Source organism: Amyelois transitella, chromosome 17, assembly GCF_032362555.1.
Source record: "Amyelois transitella isolate CPQ chromosome 17, ilAmyTran1.1, whole genome shotgun sequence".
Classification (NCBI taxonomy): Eukaryota; Metazoa; Arthropoda; class Insecta; order Lepidoptera; family Pyralidae; genus Amyelois; species Amyelois transitella.
Genome location: NC_083520.1, coordinates 4,083,414 through 4,111,252, shown reverse-complemented (window position 1 = coordinate 4,111,252; position 27,839 = coordinate 4,083,414). Strand labels below are relative to the sequence as shown.

The window sequence follows — 27,839 nt, the reverse complement described above, 5'->3', positions numbered from 1 at the left end:
CTGGTGCGCACGCGTCACTGCGTCATAATCCCGCTTGCGAGTGCCGAGTGATTTTACACGTGATTATCTGTGTACTTAGAACGTTTGTTTTGTATAGTAGTGGACTGAAAGGTGAGATTTTTCACTATAATATGCTGTAGATAAGAATTTGCTGAATTAATGTTAATTTTGTATAAAAACTTTTAGTCAAAAAGTTGTAAAATCGAAATTCTGTGGGTACTTCGAAATTATGCGTTTCCCAGATTTGAATGCAAATTATATGTTATCACATTTCTAACACATTTATTGGTTTTTCATAAATTTAAATGAAAAGTAATAATTATAAAAACATGACTAATCACATCTATTTATAACTTTTGCTAACCAATAAAAAATGTGTCAACTGTTTTTTAACTACCCATTTTAATGGGCTCAAATGATAATATTAGGTTATTCAACTCATCGAATCAACTCGCTTAAGAATTACAACGATTCAAGTATTTGAAGTAAAACAGCCTTGAACAAGTGTCGCCAATTTACGCAAACCACTCTGATCAAACTTCTCAGTGACATAACGCGATATATGTAGAAAACGGCGTATTGATGCTATGTTTATGTAATTAAAAAGCATGAATCCATACTAATATCCATACTATTAGTATAAATGCGAAAGTCTGTCTGTCTGTAACGCTTTCACAGGTGTACTGTTGGACCTATTTTGATGAAATTTTCTATGATGTAGACATATTTTATATTGGGAAAACGTGCCGTAGGACTTCCGGCACTTTAGAATATAACCAGTCTATATCATGTCCACGAATTTTGTAATACGCGACTTAGGAATGGGCTGATATATTTGTTATAAAGCCATACAGCTGGACGTGGCCTTTCAGTCTTTCAAGACTTTTGACTCTGTCTACCCCGTACGGGATATAGACGTGACTATATGTATATGTATGACGAAGGTGGAGCTGCGGGTAAAAGCTAGTTTTTTTAATATAAATTTATGTAGGTACACCCACCGCCCAAGTCAGTTTGAAATTTACCAGTTAACTGTAAAAACTTAACTTTTAACGAACCGCGCTTTCAACGAAACAGCAGAATTAATTGGAATTATAACCTATTAGAATTTTTAAGTTAATACCTATTAGAAGTATTACATCCATATCACAGTTTTATTTTAAATTTTTATAAATTATGTAGATGTAGACTTTCTACATATAAAAATTTCCCTATTTTATATACTAATAAATTTAATACTATTATATATGAACACATACCCGAAGACACTAAGCAATTTTGTGATATCTACTAACTTTTGGCCCTTACAAATGTTATGCCTCAGAGAAATCTAGTATTATTAGACGTTCCTAGCTACGAAATTCGTAGACAGCTACACTTTTTCTCAATACAGCAATGGTTCAACCAAATGTTTTTTTTTTTGCCATTTTACATTATTACCTAAAACTTACCCATATAAAGAAACACAAGACAAAATAACTAAGTGAAATTACTTTAAAAAAAAATGTTTAATATTTTGAATAAGTTTACTTTATTATATTACCTAACCGCAACATTGAAATAAATTAAATCGCTCAACTTAACATTTTCCTATATTCAACTTGGAAACGGATCAATAAACCACTTCCTCTCATTAATTAACGACATTTCGATAATTACCTAAAGGCGATTAAAAGATAAATGCTCATTGCACTGCGGACAGTGGCCGTAAACTTTGGCCTTCGACATTAAGTGCGATTTTTTAACGTTGAAACTGTAGAGAGTTTGGTACAGTTAAAAGCTAAGAAACCTGTTCATAATTTTATGCATCTACCTACATGAATATAATTATATTCTTCATTTAGTTTGTGTTGATAAGCCTTAAGCTTACTCTTAAAAATAAGATATTTCGATGTGAAAATCATATATAAATTTTCTTAACGTGTTGACTGTTTAATGGGTTACTTGTCTACCTGCATAATTTAAAAAATTTCTTTAACCTGGTGTTTATAAATAATAATCATTTTTATTTTGTTTCCTTTGTTATAATCTGTCTTTAGTTATGAACATTCCATAATAATAGTACATATACCAAGCTTTGTAATATTTTTCTATTGGCTTTATTCTTAACGAATTCTGTTAATTAACCTTTCTAATGATAATGTACCAACTATATATAATCGTTGTTAAATTCGTGAAATAAATAAATAAAGTTATCTGCTTTCTCTCGGTATTAAGTCTGCATATTATACCAAACAGATTGTCATTTTTCAAGAAAGTAAAATTATTTGTAATTTGGTTTCAGTTCGTACATGTGTTTGTACAATGTGACATTTATATCATAGTAAATCAACGCGCACAAATGCCCATTGTGATATGTCTTTTGGCAATTTTTTGTGACCACACGGAAGCATTTTTTTCTTGACCTTAAATCGAAAGTCCGCAAGCAATTAAACAAGTTTAATGGGTGAGGACAATTTATATGAATCAGGTCGTAAGGCTCATTTTCCGGGTAACCTTGTCATGTCGTTGACACCATAGAAAAATTGTAATTTCGCGCAATTAAATAAATATAAAGTGCCCCAATAAAGATTTAACGGAGGTCAGTTGAGAGTCGCTTCATATAAAAACCTAGACCATGATCGTGGTCCATCACATGTATCTCTCAATCTCGTAACCTAATTCAGGTATAAATACTTCATATAAAATTTAACTGGTCAGTCTTTTCCTGTGGGTGTAAAAAAAGGCAAACACAATTTATTCTTGCGTTTTGAGGTACTTTAGATAATTTACTTTTTTATTAAATTTCATCGTCATTGGGATTAATAAATTATGTTAAGGTTTATAAATTACCTATGTTCAATATTATTACATTGGCATATAGTACCTAGAGTAAATGTTGTGTCCTTACCGAGAAATTATTAGCATAAATTTTTCTTGTAGGTAAATGTCAATCACATTTTTATTTTTATTCGTTAAGTAGACCAAAATGTCACTAGTGTCGATGAAATTCCTGATCATTATTTTCACCTTTTCGTTATTGCTCAACAAAACTAGATATAAAAAATCTTGGCTCAGAAATCATACAAACAATATCTTCGGAAAGGTAGGCAGAGACTACTACATCTTTTATCGCTTCATCTATATTCATCACTCTCTTTACATGCTCGTCGGTCGGTCTAAAACTCTTGGCATTCATTTGAGCCTTACTAACTACTTACCAAAATAGATCACTAAGATCTATTTTGGTAAGTGAATTTACAAAGGTTGTTGGTTTATATCATAACAGAATAATATGCTGAGTATTATTTACACACATACATAAAATCTTTATCACTTACGGGATTGATAGAGCCAACAGTCTCGCTAATATTGATTGTTATTTAGCTTAGCAACCTAATACGTAACATAACTAAATCATATGTCTCTCTGTTTCTCTCTACCTACTAGGCACTAGTCTGTATGTAAATTTATTTGACCCAAAGATGCAGGCATTACGTAAATAAATGAATATTTAAGAATACAGAATATATATAGAGATTTAAATACAAAATAGTCATAACATAAATCGTGTTTTAGATATATTGAAAAATACAGACATCTTATTGCCAACAAAACTTCAAATCGCATAATGTCAATAACTATAGTCCTTACAATCAACGAAACCTTCTTTGAAGTCATGTAACAAGGTGAAAAATTGTTCAACAATCCATTAAAAGATATTCGAGTTATGAACCTGTTACACTTTCCATATATGTATAAAATACGTATTACATGTCTTGAATCTCAACTGACGCATACGTACACTTGCGTGCAAAGAAAGTTGCCTACGGTGTTTGTTTCAACAGGGGTCATGTTTTCATGACCCCTGTTGAAACAAACGTACAGTAAACGTACAGTCCGCTAAAGAAAAATCTTTAGCGGACTGTACGTTTATAAAGATATGAAATGACCAGTAAATATCATATGTAGACAGAGCCAACAGTCCCAAAATTACTTGAAGGCTTCTATCGACTAGATTCAGATGGCCACAGATTGCTGACCCATCACATTGGTAGGCACTAACAGAGAAATTATTCTTTATGTTCTGTAAAAAAGTGTCACAAGATATTGTGGTGTTAGATTTCTACTCATTCCTAAAACTGGTTATAGAGAAAGACTAGGCTTTCAATTTCAAACGACTTTGACTCCAAGGGTCATGAGGAGCGAACATGTTTATTCTTGGACGTGGTTAATGATGCAACGTCTGACAGAACCAGGTCAAGCCCAATGAGATGTCTGGCGTGGTTAAAACAAAGACTTATTACTTATTCTAGTACTAAATAGTATGTTTTGTTTGTTTGCATATAATTGGTCAATACTAGTGTCTGATTTATTACGCTGCATCTATTAAGGCTATACATTCAGTCAGAAAAGTATCGGGAATGGATTATTTATTTATGGTTCCAAATTCAAATTTTTGTTTTTTTTGTTGTTGTTAGATTGGCACAACTGTTTTCCATTTTGGCGCGGAGTTTGAGTTGCATCTGTTGTTTACATTAAATACAGTGCTATTTTTAGTTATATCATATCTAGTGTGTATTGCTAATTTCATAATGGATAAAAACATCGAACAAAGAGTTTGTCTTAAATTTTGCATTGCCAATGGAATATCGTGTTCGGAGTCACTGAAAATGTTACAGAAGGCTTACGGTGAATCGACTTTATCAAAAACTCGTGCTTATGAGTGGTACAAAGCGTTCAAAAGCGGTCGAGATGTGATGGAAGATTATCCTCGCTCTGGGAGGCCATCAACGTCTGCAACTGAAGTTAACATCGCAAAAGTGAAGGAAATAGTGACTGAAAATCCTCATTCAACTTTGAGAGAGATAGCCACCGAACTTTCTGTATCTCACGAGTCGATCCGTACCATTTTAACTAATAATTTGGGTATGAAACATGTTGCCGCTCGGCTAGTCCAAAAAGACCTGAATTTTTTTCAAAAACTCAATCGCATGAGAGTCGCTGAGGACATGCTAGAACGAGTCAATTCCGACCTAACATTCATGAAACGCATTGTTACTGGTGACGAGACGTGGGTTTACGAGTTTGACATGCAAACTAGTCAACAAGCTTCGGAGTGGCGCCTTCCAACTGAACCGAAACCGAAAAAACCACGCCAAAGTCGTTCAAAAGTCAAAGTCATGTTGACTGTTTTCTTTGACTATCGCGGTGTTGTGCACTCGGAATTCTTGCCGGAAGGTCAAACGGTAAATAAGGAATATTATTTGAGTGTTATGCGGCGTTTAAGAGAGCAAATCCGACGAAAAAGGCCAGATTTGTGGAAAGAAAATTCTTGGATTTTGCACCATGATAATGCACCTTCGCACAAGGCCATCATTGTGAACGAATTTTTAACCAAACACTCAACAAATACCATCGAGCAACCACCATATTCACCAGATATGGCTCCAGCCGACTTTTTTCTTTTTCCTAAACTCAAATTACCACTTCGTGGCACCCGTTTTCAATCGGTAGAAGACATAAAAGAGAATTCGCGGCGAGAACTGACCTCAATTCCGGAAACAGCGTTTAAAAAATGTTTTGATGATTGGATTATTCGTTGGCGTAAGTGTATCGTTTCTAAAGGAGCATATTTTGAAGGTGATAAAATAAATTTGGATGAATAACAAACAGTTTGTGTATTATTGATCTTTTCCCGCTACTTTCTTGACAGAGTAGTACGTCTGCGAACTAGTGATGAAACCAGAATCTACGGCTTAAAGTGCCTTCCGAAGCACGGAGGAACTCGAGAAATTTATTTATTTATGTCATAATGACCCAATGGTTGACTGGTAGATAATGCTTTTAGCATAAAGTCCCCCAATTGTGCTATACATTTGTATTTTGTACAATAAAGTTTAAATAAATATATTTTTTGCGATCACTCATCAAAGGTCTACATTCCAGGTTGATTAACTTGCGTATACGCTTCACACGCTGAGTAATAAAAGTAGTAAATACTGTTCACGGTTTCACTAGGTAAAACTTCACATAAATGAAGAAAATAAATAAGTGTTCTGTGAGTGGTCAGGTTAACTAAAAGTTATAAAAGGTTAAAATGTCAATTATGGTAATAATTGGCCCAAAAAAGAATATTTGTTTGGCGTTATGGCTCGTTAATTTTGTTTGTGTCGTATGGTAAAGGGACAAGGGCCAAAGTCTTTACTAAATTGCGATGACTTATTTCATTATGAATGAATATATGGACTTTTTTGCTATATAGCATTCTCTTCCAGACCAACCTTTGCGAAACAAAACTGATATGGGTGTACTAGTGGTGGTGATAAAATATCTTCTTCTTTCTAGCTTTTCTAGGTTCTTTGCATTAACATTCTCACCTCTTTCTATTATAATCATTCAACCTGTTTTTAGGGAACTGTATTTAGCTTAATTTAACTGTAAAATTATTAGGTAAGAGACAATATTGTGAGCCCACCTTCACGCCTAGGCAATTGGATGTGTAACCATGATCCCATATGGGTCAGGTTCGCATCGTGTAAAAACCTACCATAACAAATCCAGGAGAACTGTCAAAGATGCACCTCGGGTTCGTCTCCAGAGAATTGACGACGTATAACAGGAACTAAATATTCGTCACTTTCGTCAGGAGGAAGAGAACACCACTTACCTACTTAATCATAATTTTAACTATACAGTACAGGTAACGAACCAAATTATCAGTAAGAATATACCTACTCTAAAGTTTGTCGAATTAAAAAATCTTCCGAGTGTTACACATTCACGGTCATTGTAACATTCCAGCAACTCGAATTATATTGACAAGGTCGACAATGTAGACTCGCAGAATGAATTCGCAAATAATGTCAGCCTCATAATCGAGTAAGCTTAGTGAACTAGAACGCAAACCTTTTAAAACAATTGTAGGTATATATGTCTCGGTACAAGAGTCTGTATTATTTAAATATTGGTGGTGTTCACTTATAAATAAACTTGAAAAACAGAAATGTTATTAGGTAGGTCTAGTCTGAGTAAACCTCGATTTACGAAAGACTAAATTATTGAAATTTCTATAGTGTTCACGCAGCTTTTTCAAAACTTAGAGGACTTAGGTAAATATTATTATCACTGCTTTTCAAGATAATTACCAAAAAACCTTAGTGTTGGCTTAAGCCAAGTTTTTTGATATTTATTAATTAATTAAATTTTTGATATTTATTAAATATATTAGTTGATTAATATCTATTTAGATATTAATATCTAAATAGATATTTCTATTTAGATATTAATATCTAAATAGATATTTCTATTTAGATATTAATATCTAAATAGATATTTCTGTCAAAAAAATTAATTTAGTAATTTAACCACTCACTCTCGTGTTTTGCTTTCATTAATTTCTAAATAACCTTTTCTTTCTTACCTTATTGAATAAAAACAAGTTCGCTTACCTCAATATTTGTGCGGTTTATCACATTTTTTCTTAGAGCCTTCAATAGAACAGGTTGATTGATGGCAATGGATCTGCAACAGAGGCGTTGTCAATTGGTATTGTTTGGTGTGCAGGAAGGAAGGAAGCCGCGCTTCCGATAGCCATTGATCCATTGGAGTCGATGTGATGTGATGATGTGTACTGTTAGTATGATTTTTAGATTTTGATAGTACAGTTTTGTTGTGTTGATCACGACGATCCAGGCAGATCATGATCGCAAAAAGTCTCGAACTTACTTTTGAGACTAGCTCAATCTGTGTGTTTAGTTCTATATATTCCAAATTATTTGTTGATAAAAATGGCTAGAAAAATATTCGTTCAGTAACTTTTTGCGTCTATCACGAATAGATGCACAATTTGTAGGATTTTTTTAATGTAAGACTAATTTGATGAAGTTTGGACTAACGACGGCCAATCGACGGACAATTAACATTCATGAGCCCTTTAAATCAGTTAATCTTTCATCACAACAAGTTTTAGTGCCACCATTCATCTCATTTGCCGTATCAACACGATTGTCATATGTTTTACTAATGTATTTAAATTAGACACGCTATGTTGATAGATCAGTTGACATTTAAGGTAAAACATCAAGCCTACTGCTTGTCATACTATATTTTTAGGAGTCGGTGATACAATCAAAATAAATATTCTTCGAAACAAATCTTAAAAGTTAATATTTTTAATATCGACCACCGAATAATGGGTACCTTTCTATAAAAAATTGCTTGCTCTAAGAAACTATAAGTTCAAAATACTGCGCATTTCTAAGTAAAAGTTAGAAACCGGGCAAATGAGAATTAAAATTCTTTCCAACTTTAATTATAGATACTTAGTTACCCCAAATGTCACAAAGATACAAATATTGTTCATATAGTAATTGTAATGTATATTTTAACCTCTTCTATACCTAAAAACAAGATCCATTTCAATGAAAACCTCATAAAAATCGCATCTGATATTTAAAAAACAGCAATAATTTTTTTTATTGGCCATCCATCGATTATAGTAAACAATAGCTAGTGAATAAATAATCATGATATCCACCCACCCAATTACGGACTTGTTTCGCTAGGAAGTGATCTAGTTCCATCTCATCAAATATAATTAATATTAATGTGTTGCAATCTGTTATTCAAACGATATTCTTATTTGAATATTTCGAAACCATCTTCTGGTAAAATGTCATAGTTTGATCGTGTATTTTTGTAACATGAATATAGATGATAATTTCTGCATGAGAGTCTTCATTTCACACAATGTTCCATACAAATTGTGTAAGGACAGGCTCTCTTTGGTAATATCTTTAAAAATACGACAATAGTAACAACAAACAAATAGTATGTACTTCAATTTTTTTTAATTATTGTTACTTTTATTGGATTCGGTCGGTCGTTTTTGCAGCAGTGTGTCCAATTTCTTATTTTATGAAGTTTGTTCTATTCTAACAGTATAATAGTCAATTTCACACTACATATGTAGTAAAATGAGTCGATATACCCTTTATACTATAGGACCTAAGCTACAATTATACAAACAATCTAAAAACGAGTCCCACAAAAGAACCGATACCTACGTAATATCAATTAATGTTGCATAATTCTTTCACCCAGTTCCCATGCATCTCGCTCCCACGGATGCATCGTGATTCGTGATCTAGATGCTCTTCGATAGCGTACGCGTGCAGGGTCGCACGAATGCCGAAAATTTAGTACGCGACTAGTTTTGACAACGTGACAATTTATTGATATTTTTTAAACCGTTTTTTTATAGTAAGCTCTTTTTGATCGCATTCATGACTAAATATTTTCTAACCTTTAAACACTCAAAGGTTAGAAAGTATTTAGTCATGAATGGAATAAAATCAGGTCTTTTCATCCTGAGTTATTTTTTGTATTGGAGTCTGGTGTTCGCTTACTCCTCCAGTTCCAACCACAGAATCTACTTGATCGTTTTTTGTCGTTTATTCTTGGTGATTTTGTGTTAAGCATTTAGTTTCTCTAAATAATAATTATGATTTTTTTAAAATGTTGGCACTTTGTTAGAAGTCGATCTACTTCACCACTGCTAAATATCTAGTGCCGTGTCCGAGAAAAGCGCAAAAATAATATTATTGATATTGGGATCAAAATATTTTTAAATCAATTGAAATAGGAGCATATCTATATGTATTTACGCAGTAGACATATGTACCTTTTAAAGTTGTCTTTGATACCTTAAGAATCGAAGCGGCATCGAATAGAGGACATCGCAATTACGTCGTTAAAATAATCCAGCTTTTGTGTTGGATTTCCCCCGTTTTATATCGAAAAGTGACTGAGACGAGCGCATCACGACTCGAGCCTTTCAAACTGTGCCATTTGTAGTCGCACGGATATCACGATGGGAAACCCACAAAGAATTTGACTTCCACCTTGTAGATCTTTTTTTTATTAACTACATACTAAAGCTATGAGAAGACCCTTTGTAAGATCTAATTTGCAACTCTATCTAGCAACCAAAAACATGTGAATACGTAGTCAAATTGCTTATTACCAAGAATGCTCATTTCAACAATTTTGAAGTTATAAGGTTAAACTGAAACCAATACATTTTTGGGATTTGTAACATAAACGATAACATCAAAAGTAGTTGCAACGATTCCTTTCACAACATTCTCACATAGTCTAATCAGCGCATCAATTTCAGAGCAAAAACTCTATCTCTCATCACCATTCAACTTATAAAACCGATATATAAGAACTTCATCTAACAATACTCATTGTTTCAGGTACAAATCGGCGTGTGTCGTCTCACAGTGAAATACAGTGGCATAGTGCAGTGTCCTTAGTGTACTATGAGCAGACGATCGCGCGCCTAGACGATCCCACGCCGCGCAGTGATGCAACCGCGAGCGTAATAACACTACACGTTGTATTGACTTAGCTAGTTGACATTTAGCGCCAATGCCGAACGAATAAACAAATGGCTTTAGCTAACTTTACGCTTACCCCGGCCACAGCGCCGCCTGTTCTCCCTACGTCTTCCGCACCTCTACACGTGGACTTCAGTGATCTTCTGTACTCCCCAGACCAACCTGAACAGCCGCAACCTGGCCACGAACCTTTCGCACCTCCCACCCAACAGAGGAGATCTAAACTCCGAAAAAGAGCCGGTTCCGCCTACCTGCCTCCCCCGAACCAGTACACCCACTACCCACACAATGACGTCCCACATAATCCTTACAACAGTCAACTACACACACAAGTATACCAGCAAAATACGAGGCTCGACGTGCAAGTAGAAAATCAAAGAGTTGAAGAAGTGAATAAGCGTTATGATAATACAGGACAATACTATCACGATCCAAGTGGTGATTATGATTATGAGCAGAGAAGATTGAATGGTCAGACTGGTCATTACAACCCGGGGTATGCGGATGCCCCGTACCCTCCGGCGACGACGCCAGCCCCACCTTCTAGTCGGAGGTTCGAAGACAATTCGAACCAGAATGTGAATAACTACAACTATGTGAATACTGTGAATAGGCCGGCCACGACTGCGGCGTCGTTGCCGCAGAGGCCACGCAATGAGGCTGAAACAAAAACAGGAAGTGGTAGCAATGGACAGACACCTCCAGAACGACCTCGCGGATTCACCAAGGTGGAGACGGGGAACGCTGGCGGCAAAACACAATTGCACGCCGTGCTTGACTATGACGACGATTACTATGATGACATTCCTGGACCAGGTGAGTTGTATTAGTATTCGTGTAAATTAGAAGGGTAATAAAATTGCGTTACGTGAAACAGGTACAATAGTTTCAATTTTTAATAGAAAACAATTTCAACAAGCACATATTTGAACAAACTTTTTTAAAGTAAACAAATATAGCATACACGAGTACTTGAACATAATGATAATTTAGCTCCTCTTAATAATTAACAAGACAGATACGGCTTAAAGTTTCAAGGTAGTGGAGCATAATTAAATCCTGTTCAGTATTTACTGTAAGCGACTATTGTAATTGGTCAAACACGGTGTGTCGATGTAGATTACTATCTATGGAACCAGCAGGGCCCTACTTTAGTTATAGGCACTACACTGTCAAATAGCGCACGACCTCACAGATTTTGTAATGGTGTGCTTATTTAATAATTGTAGCTTAATGACTACCTTTTCATATTATCCTCGCTGATAAAGAGAATTGAAACTGAATTAATTTTTTTTTATAAATTTTGTAGTGAGTCGTATTCTAGAAAATATTTTACAAAAATACTAATATTCTTTTTGTGTTAATATCACTTATTCAGATTTTTAGTTCCTATAGTTAAGTCGTGTAGTTACCGGCACTTTAGAATACAACCGCTCCATATTTTTTTCACCCGGCAAGATATATAATAGACGTGACTATTTGTGTGTATGTGGGAATGTAATTTGTATGGAAAAGATTAAGTTACTTGCATCGAAATGAGAAGAAATATATTTACTAGGTTTGTTAACGTACGTCGACCGTAGTAAACACAGAAATGGCATTCTTCTAGCTTAATCATTCTCATACATACATATATACTCGTACAATCTTGTCGTTATCCCTAACGGGGTAAATATTATTTTTCTATATACATACAGGAGAGACTCCATTAACAAACATTTATTTAATGAAAATAAATTAATTAGCTCAAAAAATTGTTGCATTATATATAAGTAGTTCTAAAAATTAATATAACTAAAACAAACCTTACACAATTTAAGTCAATGTCTAGACAGCTGAGATGCTCGTGACTGACGACATTAAAAGTGAGGTGTGACCTTGTTTTCACTTTCCAACAGCTATCGGAAGGTCACTGATCTCCATACGAAATTGGGCCGCATCTTTCGTATTACCAATCTCGGCTTTTAAGTTTCGATATATTAATTTCAATTAATAATACTATACAATTAATTCCATACTTTTTTCCTAATATTTTAAATGCCATAGTCTGGCTGTGAGAACCTAGACCTTGTTAACTAGATTTTACCCGCAGCTTCGCGGGCGTGAATTTAGCGTCACATATAAAAGAATACAGGTTTATCGCAAATCCGGCGGGAACTATACTTTTTACCGGGATGAAAGGTACCCTATGTCCTTCTCCAGACTCTTTATTATATATACCTGATATTTCAAGAAGATTAATTTTATTATTAGATAAATCCGTGAAGACCTATCAAACAAACAAACTCACTTTCACAATTTGTAATATTAGTTTGGATTTATGTTCGAAATGATTTCACACTTTAATTGCGGAATGTGTCAACCTTTACTAAATTCTTGACATAGTTAAATTTTGTACTTGATTTATATTTACTGCTCTGACATTTTGAGTGAGAGGCATATCAGCCTATCAGACATATTTAAAGGGACACGATATACTTTCAGACATAATATGACTAATTAACGTAGATACTTATAAACAGTCTTACATAAAATCACGCCTCTTTGTAGGAGAGATAGGCCGAGACTTTATCTTCCTACTTGCCATAATCACTGTATACTTCTATGCTTTATTCATATTCATAAGTCTTATCACTTTAATCAGTAACTTAGATCAAGATATTTAAAATTACAACGAGGATATTTATACTAATCGTTGGTAGGGGAAAGCCTAGAACGTAACTTGATCAAATCGGGGATGTCCTGACGAGAGGTTAGATCAAGAGTATCTACTCCGTTATATCATCCTCATCAAGGAAAGTCGAATTTGTAAATCTTTTATTCATTGCAGAACTCAATAGAATGTAGGTTCTTTATTGAATTTCATTGCACTATAAAAACTCGTATTTAAACTTAAAACATTATAAAGTGGAGATGTTTTATTTTTCAAATTAGGTTCATAGACCATAGATTGCCATTGTCCTCTTTTTTTAGTCGTGCATGGACTAGTAGTCCACTAGATATAGTCTCTGCTCTCTGCCGACCCCCTTGCGAAAGAGACATTATAGAGTACTACTAAAACCAACCATAGTTTTGAATATTATTGCGTGCTCCACTTAAACTTTTACATTGACATAAATCTTGAGTAAACCTAATGGCTTACTCATAAAATATACCGGGCAGCCCTTTCAAATACCGACCTTACGGTAGTTGAAACCGGTCCGTGCCCTGTATGAGTATCAAATACTTTATTATGATCGCGTTCGAGTCGGGTCAAGATACGTAAGTTGATAGCGTAGAAATTGAAATAATTTAAGACAATAGAAATGCCATTGTACTTGAACGGTGTGCTGTGTAGATTAAAAAATAGGGCCACTCTCTATCGTCGCCATGGATATCGTAAAAGGTATCTTACCAATCCTTACCCATAATGGTTATTAAAAAAAATTAGTTGAATAAGTTAAAGAAAAATCTGCATTAGTTGAATATGCATATTTCTTTGTGCACATTCATCTTGTGCAGCCTTTTCCATGAACCAATAACAACTTAGGTTCCCCTGCAAAGATTGCAGAGGTCAGACGGCAGTTGCGTCGACTTAGTAACTTCCACAATCGAGGATTATAGTCGAATGGTGCATGTCGGGCTACTCTCCAGAGAGGTAAGAATGTAATGGGAATTGCCATGAGGAAGAAGATTGTACATTAACAGGAACTATAGGAATTAATTGATGTCTATCTTCGTTCGTGCATAGTATACGATTTTGTGCGCAGTTTTACAGCTGCCAAATAAATCTCAGAATTGAGATGCAAAGTAAAAATAAAACCTGCTATAAAGTTGTCACAGTAAGTACTTGCGATCACACTTTCACCAGTACTTATTACTTCTATAGTCTCATATTATTTCGAATTCTACGGTAGATAGCTTATGGGCTTTTAGCCACTGGCGGTGTGACCTACATTCGTACTTGTTGTTCATTGTTAGGTGATCATCATACATTCATACACATATCACGTCTTATCCCTTAAGGGGTAAATAGAATCAATGATCATAAGCCCAAAAGGCTTTGTTCAGCTGGATGGTATTACGATGTATTTGCATTTCAGAGATTATGACAAGTGGCTCATTGCATAAAGGATACCCTATACTAAATCCCGAATTTATAAGCAAAGAAAATCCCTTTAGGAGCATATTAACTTTCATGTGATTTCCCAAATGAAAATAATTCCTTACTTTTGATATCATCTATTTCACGTCATGTTTATTTTTTATTGCATAAAGGCTTCTTGTAGGCGATGATCTAGCAACCTGTCACTATTTGAATCTCAATTCCACCTAACCCATACAAGTTGAACAAAGACGTTGGCTCTGTCTAGCGGGGGCATAGACATGACTATATGTGTATAAGTATGTATAAGAGTAATATTTGTATTGAAATTTTGATTCCTTCCCTCTCCACTGACCATGTTCTCAGTTTGCACCTATCTCCACTATGCTTCAGGGCCTGGGGTCCGCTTTCCGAGCATTTTAATTCTATAGACATTTTAGATTCTAAGCGCTTTATCAATACATACAATAACTAAATCTTATTTGTTACAGTAAACTTACACGTAAATTGTGTTATGTATGTTACATAATCAGAGATATTATTCATACGGGTGACTCATATTTTGCGATTACATATGATAGTGTGTAGTACGTACGTACATGTTTATAATGACAGTTAGACTTGAAACATTTCGTTTAAACTTGAAACACGTGAGTTGACAGAACTCTATCTTACCTTTAAAGGCCTTTGCTGTTTGTAATTGTTAAAGATTTATTAATAATGAAAATAATTTAATTCTAACATTTGTTAGTTATACCACAATATTATTACGACAGAACCTTGATTTTAGCGGTAATATTAAGGGTAGTAGAAAAATTTTAACAGTGCAACAGAGATTTGAAGTTTACTATATGTAGGGTTTAATTATAGACAAAATCTAACTTACCCAATCCAAGATCGTAGTAAGAGTCGCACCCCAAGCTCCTCTCAAGGTGAGGATGTAACCAGGACAAACAGGAGGATAATGTCATTTCTATTGTCTAATTGATTTCTACAAAAGAACCACATGGAACTGTACCTACCAAAATATGCGAAACATCATAAAAAACATCATCCACTTAACTCGCCGTACCAGATTAGTGATTTCGTAACCTCCGACCGCAGACACACCTTCGTCTCGTGATGAAATTACCTTGTTTTACAGCTAATAGGTGTGTATGAGGTTGTACGCTTTTGTTTAAGAAGTATTGCCATCAATCTTTGAATAGCTTATCCTTCAAACAATCAACGTATTCGTTTAAGAACTAATAAACGCGAGTGTCAAGTGGTCTGTGCCTTTAGAAAAAATTGTTAACAATTCAAATTGTTCCAAGAAAACTTTGTGCTTAATAATTTTTTGATAATCAAATATTTATACAAAAACAATTTAAAAAACTATGTTTTATATAATCTTTTATTTATAATGTCAAATAAATAGGTTATCATTCCAAAATAGACCTAAAGAATTGTACTTTAATGGAACCTACTGTATATCTTTTTTGTTGAAAATTTGAGTACCGTCTGACCACATTAAATTTAATTTACATTCAAGATTATAAACAACGTATAATATCTTGGTAGTTAATAACTTATTAATAAATCTTACAAGCTCTTACTCATATCAATCAAATTGCACGATATAGCATAAATTTAAATCTATCGATTGCATCTAAAATACTGGCTGAGTACAACATAATTCAATCTGAGCACAATATCGATGGAAATCCATCATTAAAATATACTTGGCGCCAACTAAACAATGACACGAAGTAAGTACGGATTATAAGACTACAATGCAATTATAATATGATTTTACAAATAAATGATAATACTGACATCAAAAGCAAAAAGTTTGGATATTTATATTTAAAAATATGTAAAGATGCAGAAGATTAGAACATCTTTATATGTAAGAAAAACTTCCCAAGAATATCAAGTCTATAAATAGTTAATGGAACGGAATAATATAATAGAATATATATGTCGATCTCTATGATTGTATTTGATTTCTCTATTTTGACAAAATTTCACAGAAATTCAATTTATCCTTTGCTAACTAAACTTGGCCAAGTTTCTATGAAAACTTTTGCTTAGGTACATAAACTGTCAGGCCTACAAGGCTTAATTTTTATACGATGGCTCAAATTTCCTAAAAACGTTTTTCATTTTTACTATGGTATATTTTCTTACGAAATGAAAGTGTAAACTACTTTATCTTTGCCTTGCAATTCTCAAGTGAAAATGTTTTGTAAAATCTCTTATATTTTCAGGTTCAGTTGGAGAATCGCCCGCCATCACCCCCCTCCAAGGCCCGATCCTCCTCCGAAACGGGACAGTCCCAGTGGTCCCACTGACGTCATACCCGACAGTTGCCAATGGCACCTTCTACCAAATTCCTGTGAGTTCTTTTTTTAAATAATTTTTAAACTTAGTAGTGCTCCGACATCACGACACCAAAGTAAAGAACCATTACTGCATGTATTCCCCGTGGACCGGTTTGCTTACATTCCCTGAATTCCGGAAATCTCGCCGAAGAATAAAAAATGTCTTTCGCCTCCCGAAACATAGACAAAATCTCATTCTAATTTCCAAAATTAAAATGTTTAGAATTAAGTAAAATTATTTCACTCTTTTCTTAAATGGTGACCAGCCAACCAGCAAGTAATGATTACTCGCCGAATAACTACTTATTTATTACTGCTTGAATTTGTCTTTACCTGGTAATTCTTATTTCATTCTTACTTTCTAAGAACATATTGTACTATACAGAACACATTGCCATTGTATCAGAAGATTTAACGTCTCATGAGCTCAATGTTTTGCGCAAATTGCCGAAGCTAGGTTAAGCAAGCAAAGGTTATTTATTCACGGAGACAAACGCAGTGTTGGTCACGTTGGTACTGCTTAAACATGTTGCCTCACGCATAGGGCTTATAACTCAAATGTGGCCATGGGTTCACACTTCTAAAAACAAGGATTTTACACCCTTTTCCATCTTCTTAAAGCCTAATATTAATATCACTTTCGGATTGACCAGAAAGTTATCAGCACTGAGTTACTCATGGACAAAATAAAGAGTGCTTATACATAGATTTGCCACCATTTTCTCCGTTAATCCCGGTTTGAGCTGTCCTCCTGTACCTCATAATTAACTTGTTCTGATAATTACAAGGTACAATCAAATAATGAAAACCTCCCCTATATTAATTAGTTAAAACTGTTTGCTTAATACATTGAGTGATAAAAAATGTAAACATGAAGCAAGAAAGGTATGCAGAGATCATGGCAAGTGGAAAGATGCTGTCTTCACGTACTTCTTGTAACAGGCGTTATTATGTATGTGAAGTATGATTCGGTAGTAGTTCGAAATTTATATGCCCCTATAAATTATTCAAATTCAAGAATTATATACATTTATGAATTTTTTACATAACTGTACTATTGACGGCCTCTGTGGCTCAGCGGTAGTACGCTTGTCTGTAACACCGGAGGTCCCGGGTTCGAATCCCGGTCAGGGCATGATGAGAAAAGAACTTTTTCTGATTGGCCTGGGTCTTGGATGTTTATCTATATAAGTATTTATTATAAAATATAGTATCGTTGAGTTAGTATCTCGTAACACAAGTTTCGAACTTACTTCGAGGCTAACTCAATCAGTGTAATTTGTCCCGTATATATTTATATTTATTTATTTATTTATTTATTTATATGGAATAAGTTTGACATTAACTTACGTACCTAAGTATTTGCTTTAAAGTAGGAACATAATATTTTACTTCCCAATTAAAACATAAACCGTACGGTAAAATTGCTATACTTGAGCTATTTGATTACAAGTTCAAGTTATTTATTACGAGAATTTAAGTTATGTTGCTAATTCATTTAAGCTATGTGTCCATGGCACGACTATGTTACAAATATTTTTATGCCTTTATTTGCTCCATACCACGTACATTCAATATGATATCTTGTAAATACTGTAAATAGTTTAAAATAAAAGAACACGTCGGCTTTTATAGAACAATACGGTTTTATAAAAAAAAATATAAATAAAAATATAAAATAGGGATATATCTGTGTTTATTTGCTGTAAGCCTAGAGTTATTGATTTCAAATCCGACAATAACAATTGATTCCCCAAGATAACATTTTCCTATTTCCCTATCTCTGTATACTCTTATGTAAATGTCAAAATGTTAAACGATTGGTGTAAAGATAAGACGTGAACAGGGGGCACTCTACCCATTTTAAAATATTAATATATAATAATTTTAAATTACCTATATGGCCGGCTGTGATGGAAAATTATATAAATAGCAAATTCTAATTATAGAATATTCTCACAATTATAATCTGCAGATATAAATAGCTTTGGATATAACTCGCTGTAGAGTAGAACAGGTTGATTAAAAAAAACTAAGTCATGGATACAGATAAATAAATTTTATTTGTTTTTAAAATAAAATCCTTTTAAAATCATCACATAAGTGACATGAGATAGGGAAGAACATAGGATTTTGCAACACTCCCGAAAGTTTCCCAGTCCTGGTCAAGCCTGGTCTCGATCTAAACTTTTGAATATTGGAAGGTATTTTTTACGACATAATATTTCCGTTTCCGTTTCCGTTTCACTTGTAATATATTTCTACTTGTATTGATACTTTTTAAGTAATGAAATTTCCAGCTAAACTTAGCCTTCCAATATGTGATTTAGTAAGGAATAAAATGATATTTTTATGCATGTAGATAAATTGTGTGCATTTTGGTGACAACTCACTAAAGAATACTACACTAGTCGGTTTGTTTGACTATGCTTCAACGTGCTAATTGCATTTTGAAACGTCGGGCATGACACAGTCAATAAACATAATGTAATCATTTTAGTGTACTGATCTTATGCGTTTTGTTGCGTGGGCAGATGTTTATATGATTTTTCAGCTTTACCCTCAGTAGGTAATTCCGGGAAATATTCTCTTAGTACACCTCTAGACCACCTTATTTCAAACCTCTAGACCCAGCGATTCGGGCTATGCGTTGATATGTCAATCAGTCAGGCAGTCATTGTTCTCTTTTATACACATTTTGATCTAAAGAAAACAAACCACAATGTTAATGCTGTTAATCATTTCACTAAGAACGTGTGAATGATAGATAATGCATGAACATGGAATGAGATTTCCATTTTGAAGTTGTTCTGGGCATAATGCTTAGAATTGCGACGGCGTAGGCCGGCAGGAAACGTACGCAACGCACCTAAACCACGCTTAGTGGGCTAGGGTTGTCACACAAATGACCAATAATTCTCCATCATCCTCCTGGCAGCTTAAGTCCCAGTTTATTTAGAGAGGAGCCTGGTTAACCAGTTTTTATACAAACCGATCTCCCGTCTGTTCACCGCAACGTTGTAGGTAATCGTAGCCCATATTAGATCATGGTGACATTTCCAGTTACCAAGGTGTATAATAGTGTATATGTTTTGTCACGAATCACGATGTTTTATTGGTAAGTATTAAACCGTAAAGTTAACTTTAAAAACAAGAATGCATTTTAAAAATGAAATTTAAATTATGACTAGGCAATATACCTAAAAGAATTAGTAAATGGGAACAGTGGAGTAAAAAGGCTTAGACGAACTAATCTTGTGTGGAGTTTGCAGGAAGAGAGATGGATGTTGATAAAGCAAAAATAGTATGCAGGGATCATGGCCCGTAGAAAGATGTAGTCACAGCCTACTTTTCCGAGAAAGAGGCGTACCAGATACCAGAAATTCATTTTATAAAAGCAAGGTCTCTCCTCTTCCTCTATCTCTGTGTGTGTTCCTAGATTGGCTTCTCTGTTTTTTTCTGTCCATCCTCAGTTTAGAATCCAATAGCCCTCATATCGTATCTTCTAACCAAGCAACCCTGAAAGCCCAAGTCCTCTGAGTCACACGCGTAGGCCCACAGTCCACTCTGATAAAACACGGTACGTGACCAATCCGTAAGTTATTCAGTCTGGATTCTACAAAATTTACGATATTCCCTGTACTTATGATGCATTCAACTCAGTTTTCCTGTTAATAATAAATATTGTTTTAGACGGTGCTATTTGCTTTTCTTATGTGTAGGTAGTCAGAAATTCTTTAGAATGTTTTACAAGGTAGTCTCATCTCGTGTAATTGCTGGCAGAAAAGACCCATTTCTCGAAAAAAAAAAGGTTTTTGACTTTGCCAAATCTGTATTTCGAGAAATATCACAGTTTTAGAACATGTTGTTTTATATCATAAGTACTTACTGTGAAATTGACGTATTTTTGTTTGCTAAATTACGAAATGATCAGCTGATAAATGTTTTTTAGATCGTTATAATATTAGTCAGGTTTTCTAAACTAGAAGTAAACGAACTTATTGCCGCCTCATGAGTCACACGAAAATGTAAAATTTTATAACATTTTTATTATTCTATTCTGAATTCTAAAATATGATAATAAAGCTAAATTTACTGTGGAAGTTACTGCGAAGATTCGCAACACCGTGGGTTGAATATAAAATAACTAATTAAGTCATAAAGCGGCTAAAACTAAGTAATTTGACAAGCAAATCGCACTTGGGTTAATTTAAATTTTTGGAAGCCAAAATATTTAGGTGCAGCAGACCCATAGTTGCGTCTTTTGAACTTTTAAGCACATCAATAACACGCGCAAGATGTTCCCATAACATGCTATCTATGGATTACTTATGAGGAAAATGTACGTGTACTAAACTCATTTTTGCAACTAAAATTGTGAGGATTGTGTGAGTCCCAGTTGCATCCTCTCTGAAGGGGTTTGTACTTCTCCAGGTTACACCTGTAACCCAAATCAGAGTGGTTAAGGAATTTACACGTGTTAAGGGTGTTACCCGTCCTATTTATTGTTTCCTGCAGCAATACATTAATAAGTGTGTGTGACCTGCGTATACTTTTTTGGAAACTCAAACATTGAATAAATTGAATTTTTACCTTGATTAGTTGAGATTTAGTTTATTTGTTAATTGGCCGCTTACCTATATGTAATCGACATTTTAAATGATCAATCACCAAATAAGACTGCAATAAAAATAAAACCAAACCATATTCTTATGCATATTGCTATATTAATAGCTTCATATGTTAATGTGTTTGATCATAAAGCTTCTGAGAGTGAATACATCAATGTCGTCTATGTGTACTAGCTTTTGCTAGCTGTTTCGCTTCCGTGGGAATGTTGATAAAAGCTTCCTTAGATTTCGGCATTATTGTTAGTTTCAATAACCAAATATTTTGATTTAAATTCACATTGTAAAAGTTGATTGGTTTTGTGCGATGCTGTAGGTTTCTTATTAATATTTATAACGTTCTATACTTGAACAGTTTGTATTTTGCTCATATCTGAAATACACGTGTAAGGTCTCTAATAGTTGTATCTATACACGCAAAAATAATATTCAATTATCTTTAAAAATAAACGTGGTAGCTCATCGCCAAGCGTATCTTAAGATAACATTTAATTGCTTAGCAAAGAATTCAATTAATTAGTAATTTTTTTTATAATTTTAATGATTAACTTGGCCTTAGAATAGCCATTGCGCGGTACATAAAACTAAATAAACTAACATAAAAAAATATCGATTACATTGGGGAGATGATTTAACGTGATTTTTACAATTGCAAAGGTCAGGTCAACAATACCCTAACCCGACAATCTTGCATGAGTTATGAATGTGGATGAAACGAATATACTTCATTACTGGGCCCAAGGATCGTGACAAGTAGAAAGATGTACTAAGTAGCCTATGCCTACCCCTCCAGGAAAGTGATTTTATGTATAAAATTGTAAATATATCTAACGGATCACGAACTTACTAGTTATGGTTGCTGGAGCCTTCAATAAATCATTTCAAACGACATTTAGGCGCCAGAAGACGCCGCCGAACTTTTTCTAGACAAAATATATGCAAATTTATTTCATACCTTGCAAGGTTATTGACACACTTGTATTCTAACATAAGACAAAGTTTTGAATTGCTAAACAACCTCTTGCTAAACCAATGACACGATCCAGTTTACATTTTATAAATTGAGCAATTGGTCTCATAAATCATCTTAATAACATCGTCTATAGATATTATTTGTATATGATATTTATGACAAAGAGAACTACGATAATTGAAGAATCTGGCTTTAAATCGAACCTATATTCTAAGGTACCCAAATATGAATATCTATAAATAACTTTTTTAAATTAACGTGATCTTTTAGATTGAATTACTTTGGGAGGGAGAGGGGTGATGGCATTACCTTTGCTCACGAGTCTTTCGCCTTTGAATTTTGGTGTTCTGCTCAGACAACTGTAGGTATGTGTCCGTATACTTAGGTAGGTACGTGTTATGAACCAAGCTTGGTAAAGTTCCTAAGTTTGTTAGTAAGGTCATGCAGCAGATTGGAGTCTCCAAATGCTGGATCGTCGTGGTCAAAGTCGGACCAAAAACTAAGGTCGTGGTTACGAGCTGGTCGTAATATGACCTAAACGTGTGAATAGTCATGATAATATGACAAAGAGCAACTTTGAATGCAAATTTATTGATAGGAAATCTCTGTATTCTGAGCGAATACTAGTTTTGTAGTGATGTCTATTTGGAATCCTAATGAACGTGGATTATTCACGTTGCAATTCTAAGCGCTTCACTTTTATACGGAGAATAAAATGTAAACGATATTACAAAGAAATGCATATAACAGCAAACAGATTTAATGCCGATGTTTGTAGAATTCTAAAATGATATTCATGAGCTGAAGAGAAAATAATAGTGCTTTTTGCTGCGCCGTACGGCATACAAAATGTTTCTATGCTTGACACATCATTGCGTTTATCTAACTTTCCTTAGGTAACAAGTTTTTCAACTTCTTTTAGAGTTAACTCCTTTAATTGTCTGTATATACAGGCTTTTTAGGTAAGGGAGACAACCAGGACTGAAAACCCTTTTACAAACCAACTAAATTTTCTAAACCATAAATATTTTTGTCTATCTAATACGAATTAAGCTAATCAAATGATGATAATTTTAAAAGATTTTTGGTTAAATTCATATGAAACTCTAAATTGCTATCAGAAGCTTTTTTAAATTTGGCTCCTTATTATAAAGAGACAGGGACAGACCTTATAATATTTAAAAATAAATTACAAATTGTAAATTTTGATACAATTAAAGTTTAGATGATGACGCGGAAATAACGAGATACGTCTCAGGATCGCGATGTACGTAAGTATGTAGTAGTAACAAAATCGCCGAGCGTAACATCTTTTTTGGTAGCATTTGTTTTGCATTCAGTTAATTATCGTTGTGTATAGTAGTTGGACGTGTTAATTAAACGCTCAAATACGGATATGGATTTGTTCTGGTCAAAATACTATGTGAGTTCTATTTGTTACATTTTTGTATGGATCCACAATCTCACTGCGTTGTTTGATAAAACAATCTGGCTATACAAGATATTGATGATTTCTGGTTCATGTTATAGGTATACAGTGTAACCTGTGTAGCTATTTAATTAGTTTAAGATAGTTTACATAAGGAAAATCATAGGTAATTAGATGTTTTTTTAGTAAGTTTAGGCAACACCAACTTATTTGTTTCTACTTGAAAAAATTTATTCACAACGTAGGTATTTAATACCTATATGTACCTATATAGCAATGTCGAGATGAATGAAAAAATCTTTTTTAACATGACAATGGCTTTAAACTTTATAATTTACCCCAGTATGATATGACTTCCACCCAGGCCAGATAAATCATCTAACAGGAGTAAGTGATGAAACGTCTACACGCTACCAGTGGGTTTTTTTATAACTTAGGTACGTTGAAAAAACGAATAATACCCAACTTCCACATCAAATATTACTTATAGTTGTTGTTATAGCCTTCGAATAAGATAACATTATATTAAAACACTAGCAAGAATTAACCGTGATTACAAGTTGTTAAAACAATCATTGATTTTGCAATGAGATATTTTTATGTAAGGACAACATCTTCGGTTTTTAATTTGTTTTGTAGAAGTAAACGAGATTTTAGCGCAGATGCGACAACACTCGTGATACTTGTTACGAATATTATAAAGAAAATTAAGATTTTAAGAAAAACTAAATACTTATATAACAGTGTTTTTTTACGTTTGTTTTGTGTCTTCCTAGTTGTGAACCCGAGGCTGCCCATGTCTTCTAACCAGGAAAGTGAGAAAATGTACCAAACTTTCCCTCCCTTCCGATGCTTGTCCATTGCACGGAGTGACACGCATCTGACCCCCATGAGACAGTTTTTTTTAATCAAATCAAAGGAACCTCTTTTGACGAGTAGAAAGAACCTTTGTCGGCCGGTCGGTCTTAATATCGGACCCAAAACCACAACAATTAAAGCGAGGAGATTAATTTGATGGGAATATTGAAATGACAATTGTAATTTTACAGATCTTGTGGACTGCTCTTTCCGTGGCGCTGGGTTACGAGCTGCAGGGCCAGATTGTCAGAGGCATTCCTTGCGTCAAGAGAAATTACCAGCTGTACTGTCCAACGGCTGGCAGTGCTTATCCTTTGTAAGTGCCGTTCCATTATTTAAAAACCACCAACAAACCCATGGACCAACCTTTCGGGCCTTTCGGTAATAAGTACAGGCATAAACTCAAATTTTGTTTCTCCACAACGCAACGCACCTTCTTTGCTCACCTACACTTCTCAAGGAACACATGCCAAGTTTTAGCCTCCTATAGCTATATAATTAAAATATAATTTTGGTTTCGGCGGTGAATTTTGTCTGTCGTATATCAGTGCCTAACGCCAGTTTTACGTGATACTAATTGAAACGTTATTTCGCTTATTTAATTTCTAATGTGACCTTAATTGATTTCAGAGACAAAATAGAATCGTTTATAGACGAAAATAAGGCGTTAATAAAACGCATGTACGGTTCGTTCACGACGCCGGGCGGAAGTAGGGTGCGGCGAGCCCCGGGTACTCCAGACCTACACCATGGGGACTCCTACTTCCGCCAGATCAGGCAAACAAACGCGCCGATGCCGCCCGACGCCCGCGCAGGGAACAGCACTGATCGGTAAGTCTTTACACGAGCATATTGACATCTTACCACAGATTTTGATGAGGCTTCCATATCTGTGAGTCTCAGTCTGCTAGAGGTAGAATTTAACGATTTCTATGAAACGGGACCTCGTCCAGACCTTCATTACAAGTATAAGTACTGTCCCCGCGTCAGGATTCGTACTGTCCCCGAACTGACATGCCTACCCCGCTTGACGCCCACTCGGGGAGTAACCCTAATCAGTAAGGCTTTTTATATTGACGTCTCAAAGTTAGCTAGAATGAGTGATACAGGATCATCTCCAGACCTTCACCATGGGGGCTCCTTCATCGGTCACGTTAGGCAAACTTATTTTTTGCGAAGATCAGTATGACACCAACGATATGGTATTATCAAATATTTTAGTGGGCAGGTGGTAGGACATAGGTACAGGGCACACCAGTAGTGGTGACGTCACAAAGGCAAGCCTTTTCCGTGCTAAATCCCCACCTGAACGTGATTTTAAAGAATACATTTAAAAACAAGTTTTACTTGCCTTTTGTTGTATTATAAACCTTATTTTTCAGGGTAGATGCGTGTGAAAGCAAAACTACGATAACCACGCCGTACTGGGCGATGAACTCCGCGACAAAACTCCGGGCCATCGTAAATACTATGCATTTCGAGCAAGCAATCCATCAGGAGATATGCACGTAAGTCTTAATACTTATATTTATTTGTATTAGTTACTACCTTACTGCCTCTGAAGAGAAAAATCGATTTTAATTTTATAGGCTTCTCTGTAACGTATTTACTATGTAAGTATTCACTTCAAATGCCTAACTGTAATTTTTCGTAGAGCCGATGAGAGATATGTAATAAGATAAGACCGCGCATTGAAGTACATTTATTTGCCGCAACATAGTCCTAGACCTAGTCAAAAACCACATTCTTCACGACTTTCTCCGAATTCAATTTCAAAAAGGTTCCATGATAAAATAAAAAACTTTTTTAATTCCAGTAAAACTGCGACGGGCCGGTGTTCTGGCGACTGCGGCTGCGAGCAGAAGTACAAGTGGCATAGACTGCTGGCGTATGACCCCAGCAACGACTGCATGGGCATATTCATGGATTGGTTCCTGTTCCCTTCCTGCTGCGTGTGCCGGTGTAAACCTTAAATGCGTCTTATAACGTTTTTATTTGTCTTAAAGCAAAACAAATTATTAAGCTGTGTACACACTTGGCAAAAGGAGGCCAACGAATAGGTTTTAATAACCATCGCTAGTCGGTCTGGTTTGATTATTTGTTCCAATATTCGCTAGCCTTCGTCGACTTGGTGTGTTTGCAACTTAATTATATCAATTCGCATACCGATTTACTGTGTGTTAAAAATCTGTTACCATTCTACGTCAGGTTCTTAAGTGGCCATAAAACTATGTACTTATAATGGAATGAACCTTATATTGCAATCGACCGCATGTGGTGATATAAATAGTACAGTAAATAGTAATAAAGGGCCAATGAACTCTATTTGATAACATGTCATCGACTTGTATCCTTTACTTGTAATGTCAATACCTTCTCTGATTTGTAATTTCAGGCGGCAATTTCATATAAAAAAAATTGTTTAAATGACACTTTATTTGAGATTGCTTTAAATCTCTATAATAGACAATTGAGTGCAAGTCTCTCAATTTATTTTTTCTCCGAAAACAAAAAATTTCGACGACGAAATTTGCAAAAGATGAGGCAGATCACAGATTTTTGACTCGATATAAAAGTACAAAACATATAATTACCTTCTAAAATTCAGATTTCTATGCTCTTTTGTAATTAATTTGCTGTAATTTTATTTAAGCCTACATAATAATTGTCTTAGATCATATGTATCAAAGTGTAAGTTTATTTCATAATTTTAAGATCCCCTTTTACACTGCCACTGTACAGTATTGTATGCATAAAAATAGTTTTACGATAACTTATCCTTCATCGACATGAACATTAATTTATTTTTGATGACAATTACTAATATAAAACCAAAATTGCTTTAAAATAGCCAATGATCTTGAAAATTTCTTATCCAATTTTTAAATACTTTGACGAAATTCTTACCTAATTTTTCTAATCTACTCTTACTTAATATATTTACTTTAAATTTTTGGTAAGTTTTGTAAAAATAGAATTTTGTAAAATAAAATGTAAGGGACCCTTATATTTAAGCAACACATTTTTATTAAATAGCTATAGCGGTTTCCTTTTACTCATTATATTTATATTTTGTAAGTATTAATAAGAATATGATGATAATATAATTTCTATTTGGT

At 34.4% G+C, this 27,839-nt stretch overlaps 1 protein-coding gene across 1 annotated transcript; it reads left to right on the top strand.

The window, feature by feature from the left end:
- Positions 1-27,759, top strand: LOC106143445 (protein spaetzle 3). Its single transcript, XM_060948878.1, has 7 exons — positions 1-111; positions 10,242-11,201; positions 16,719-16,846; positions 24,912-25,036; positions 25,351-25,551; positions 26,103-26,228; positions 26,537-27,759. Exons 2-7 carry the CDS (start codon positions 10,436-10,438, stop codon positions 26,691-26,693), a joined length of 1,503 nt encoding a protein of 500 aa, XP_060804861.1. The 5' UTR covers positions 1-111; positions 10,242-10,435; the 3' UTR covers positions 26,694-27,759.
- The last annotated feature ends 80 nt before the right edge of the window (positions 27,760-27,839 follow it).

Bases quoted from the DNA above. Each gene is read 5' to 3' on its own strand.
- LOC106143445 (XM_060948878.1), top strand. From the start codon at position 10,436: ATGGCTTTAGCTAACTTTACGCTTACCCCGGCCACAGCGCCGCCTGTT. The intron at 16,847-24,911 runs GTGAGTTCTTTT...GTAATTTTACAG, and splicing joins GCACCTTCTACCAAATTCCT to ATCTTGTGGACTGCTCTTTC. The intron at 25,037-25,350 runs GTAAGTGCCGTT...AATTGATTTCAG, and splicing joins GCTGGCAGTGCTTATCCTTT to AGACAAAATAGAATCGTTTA.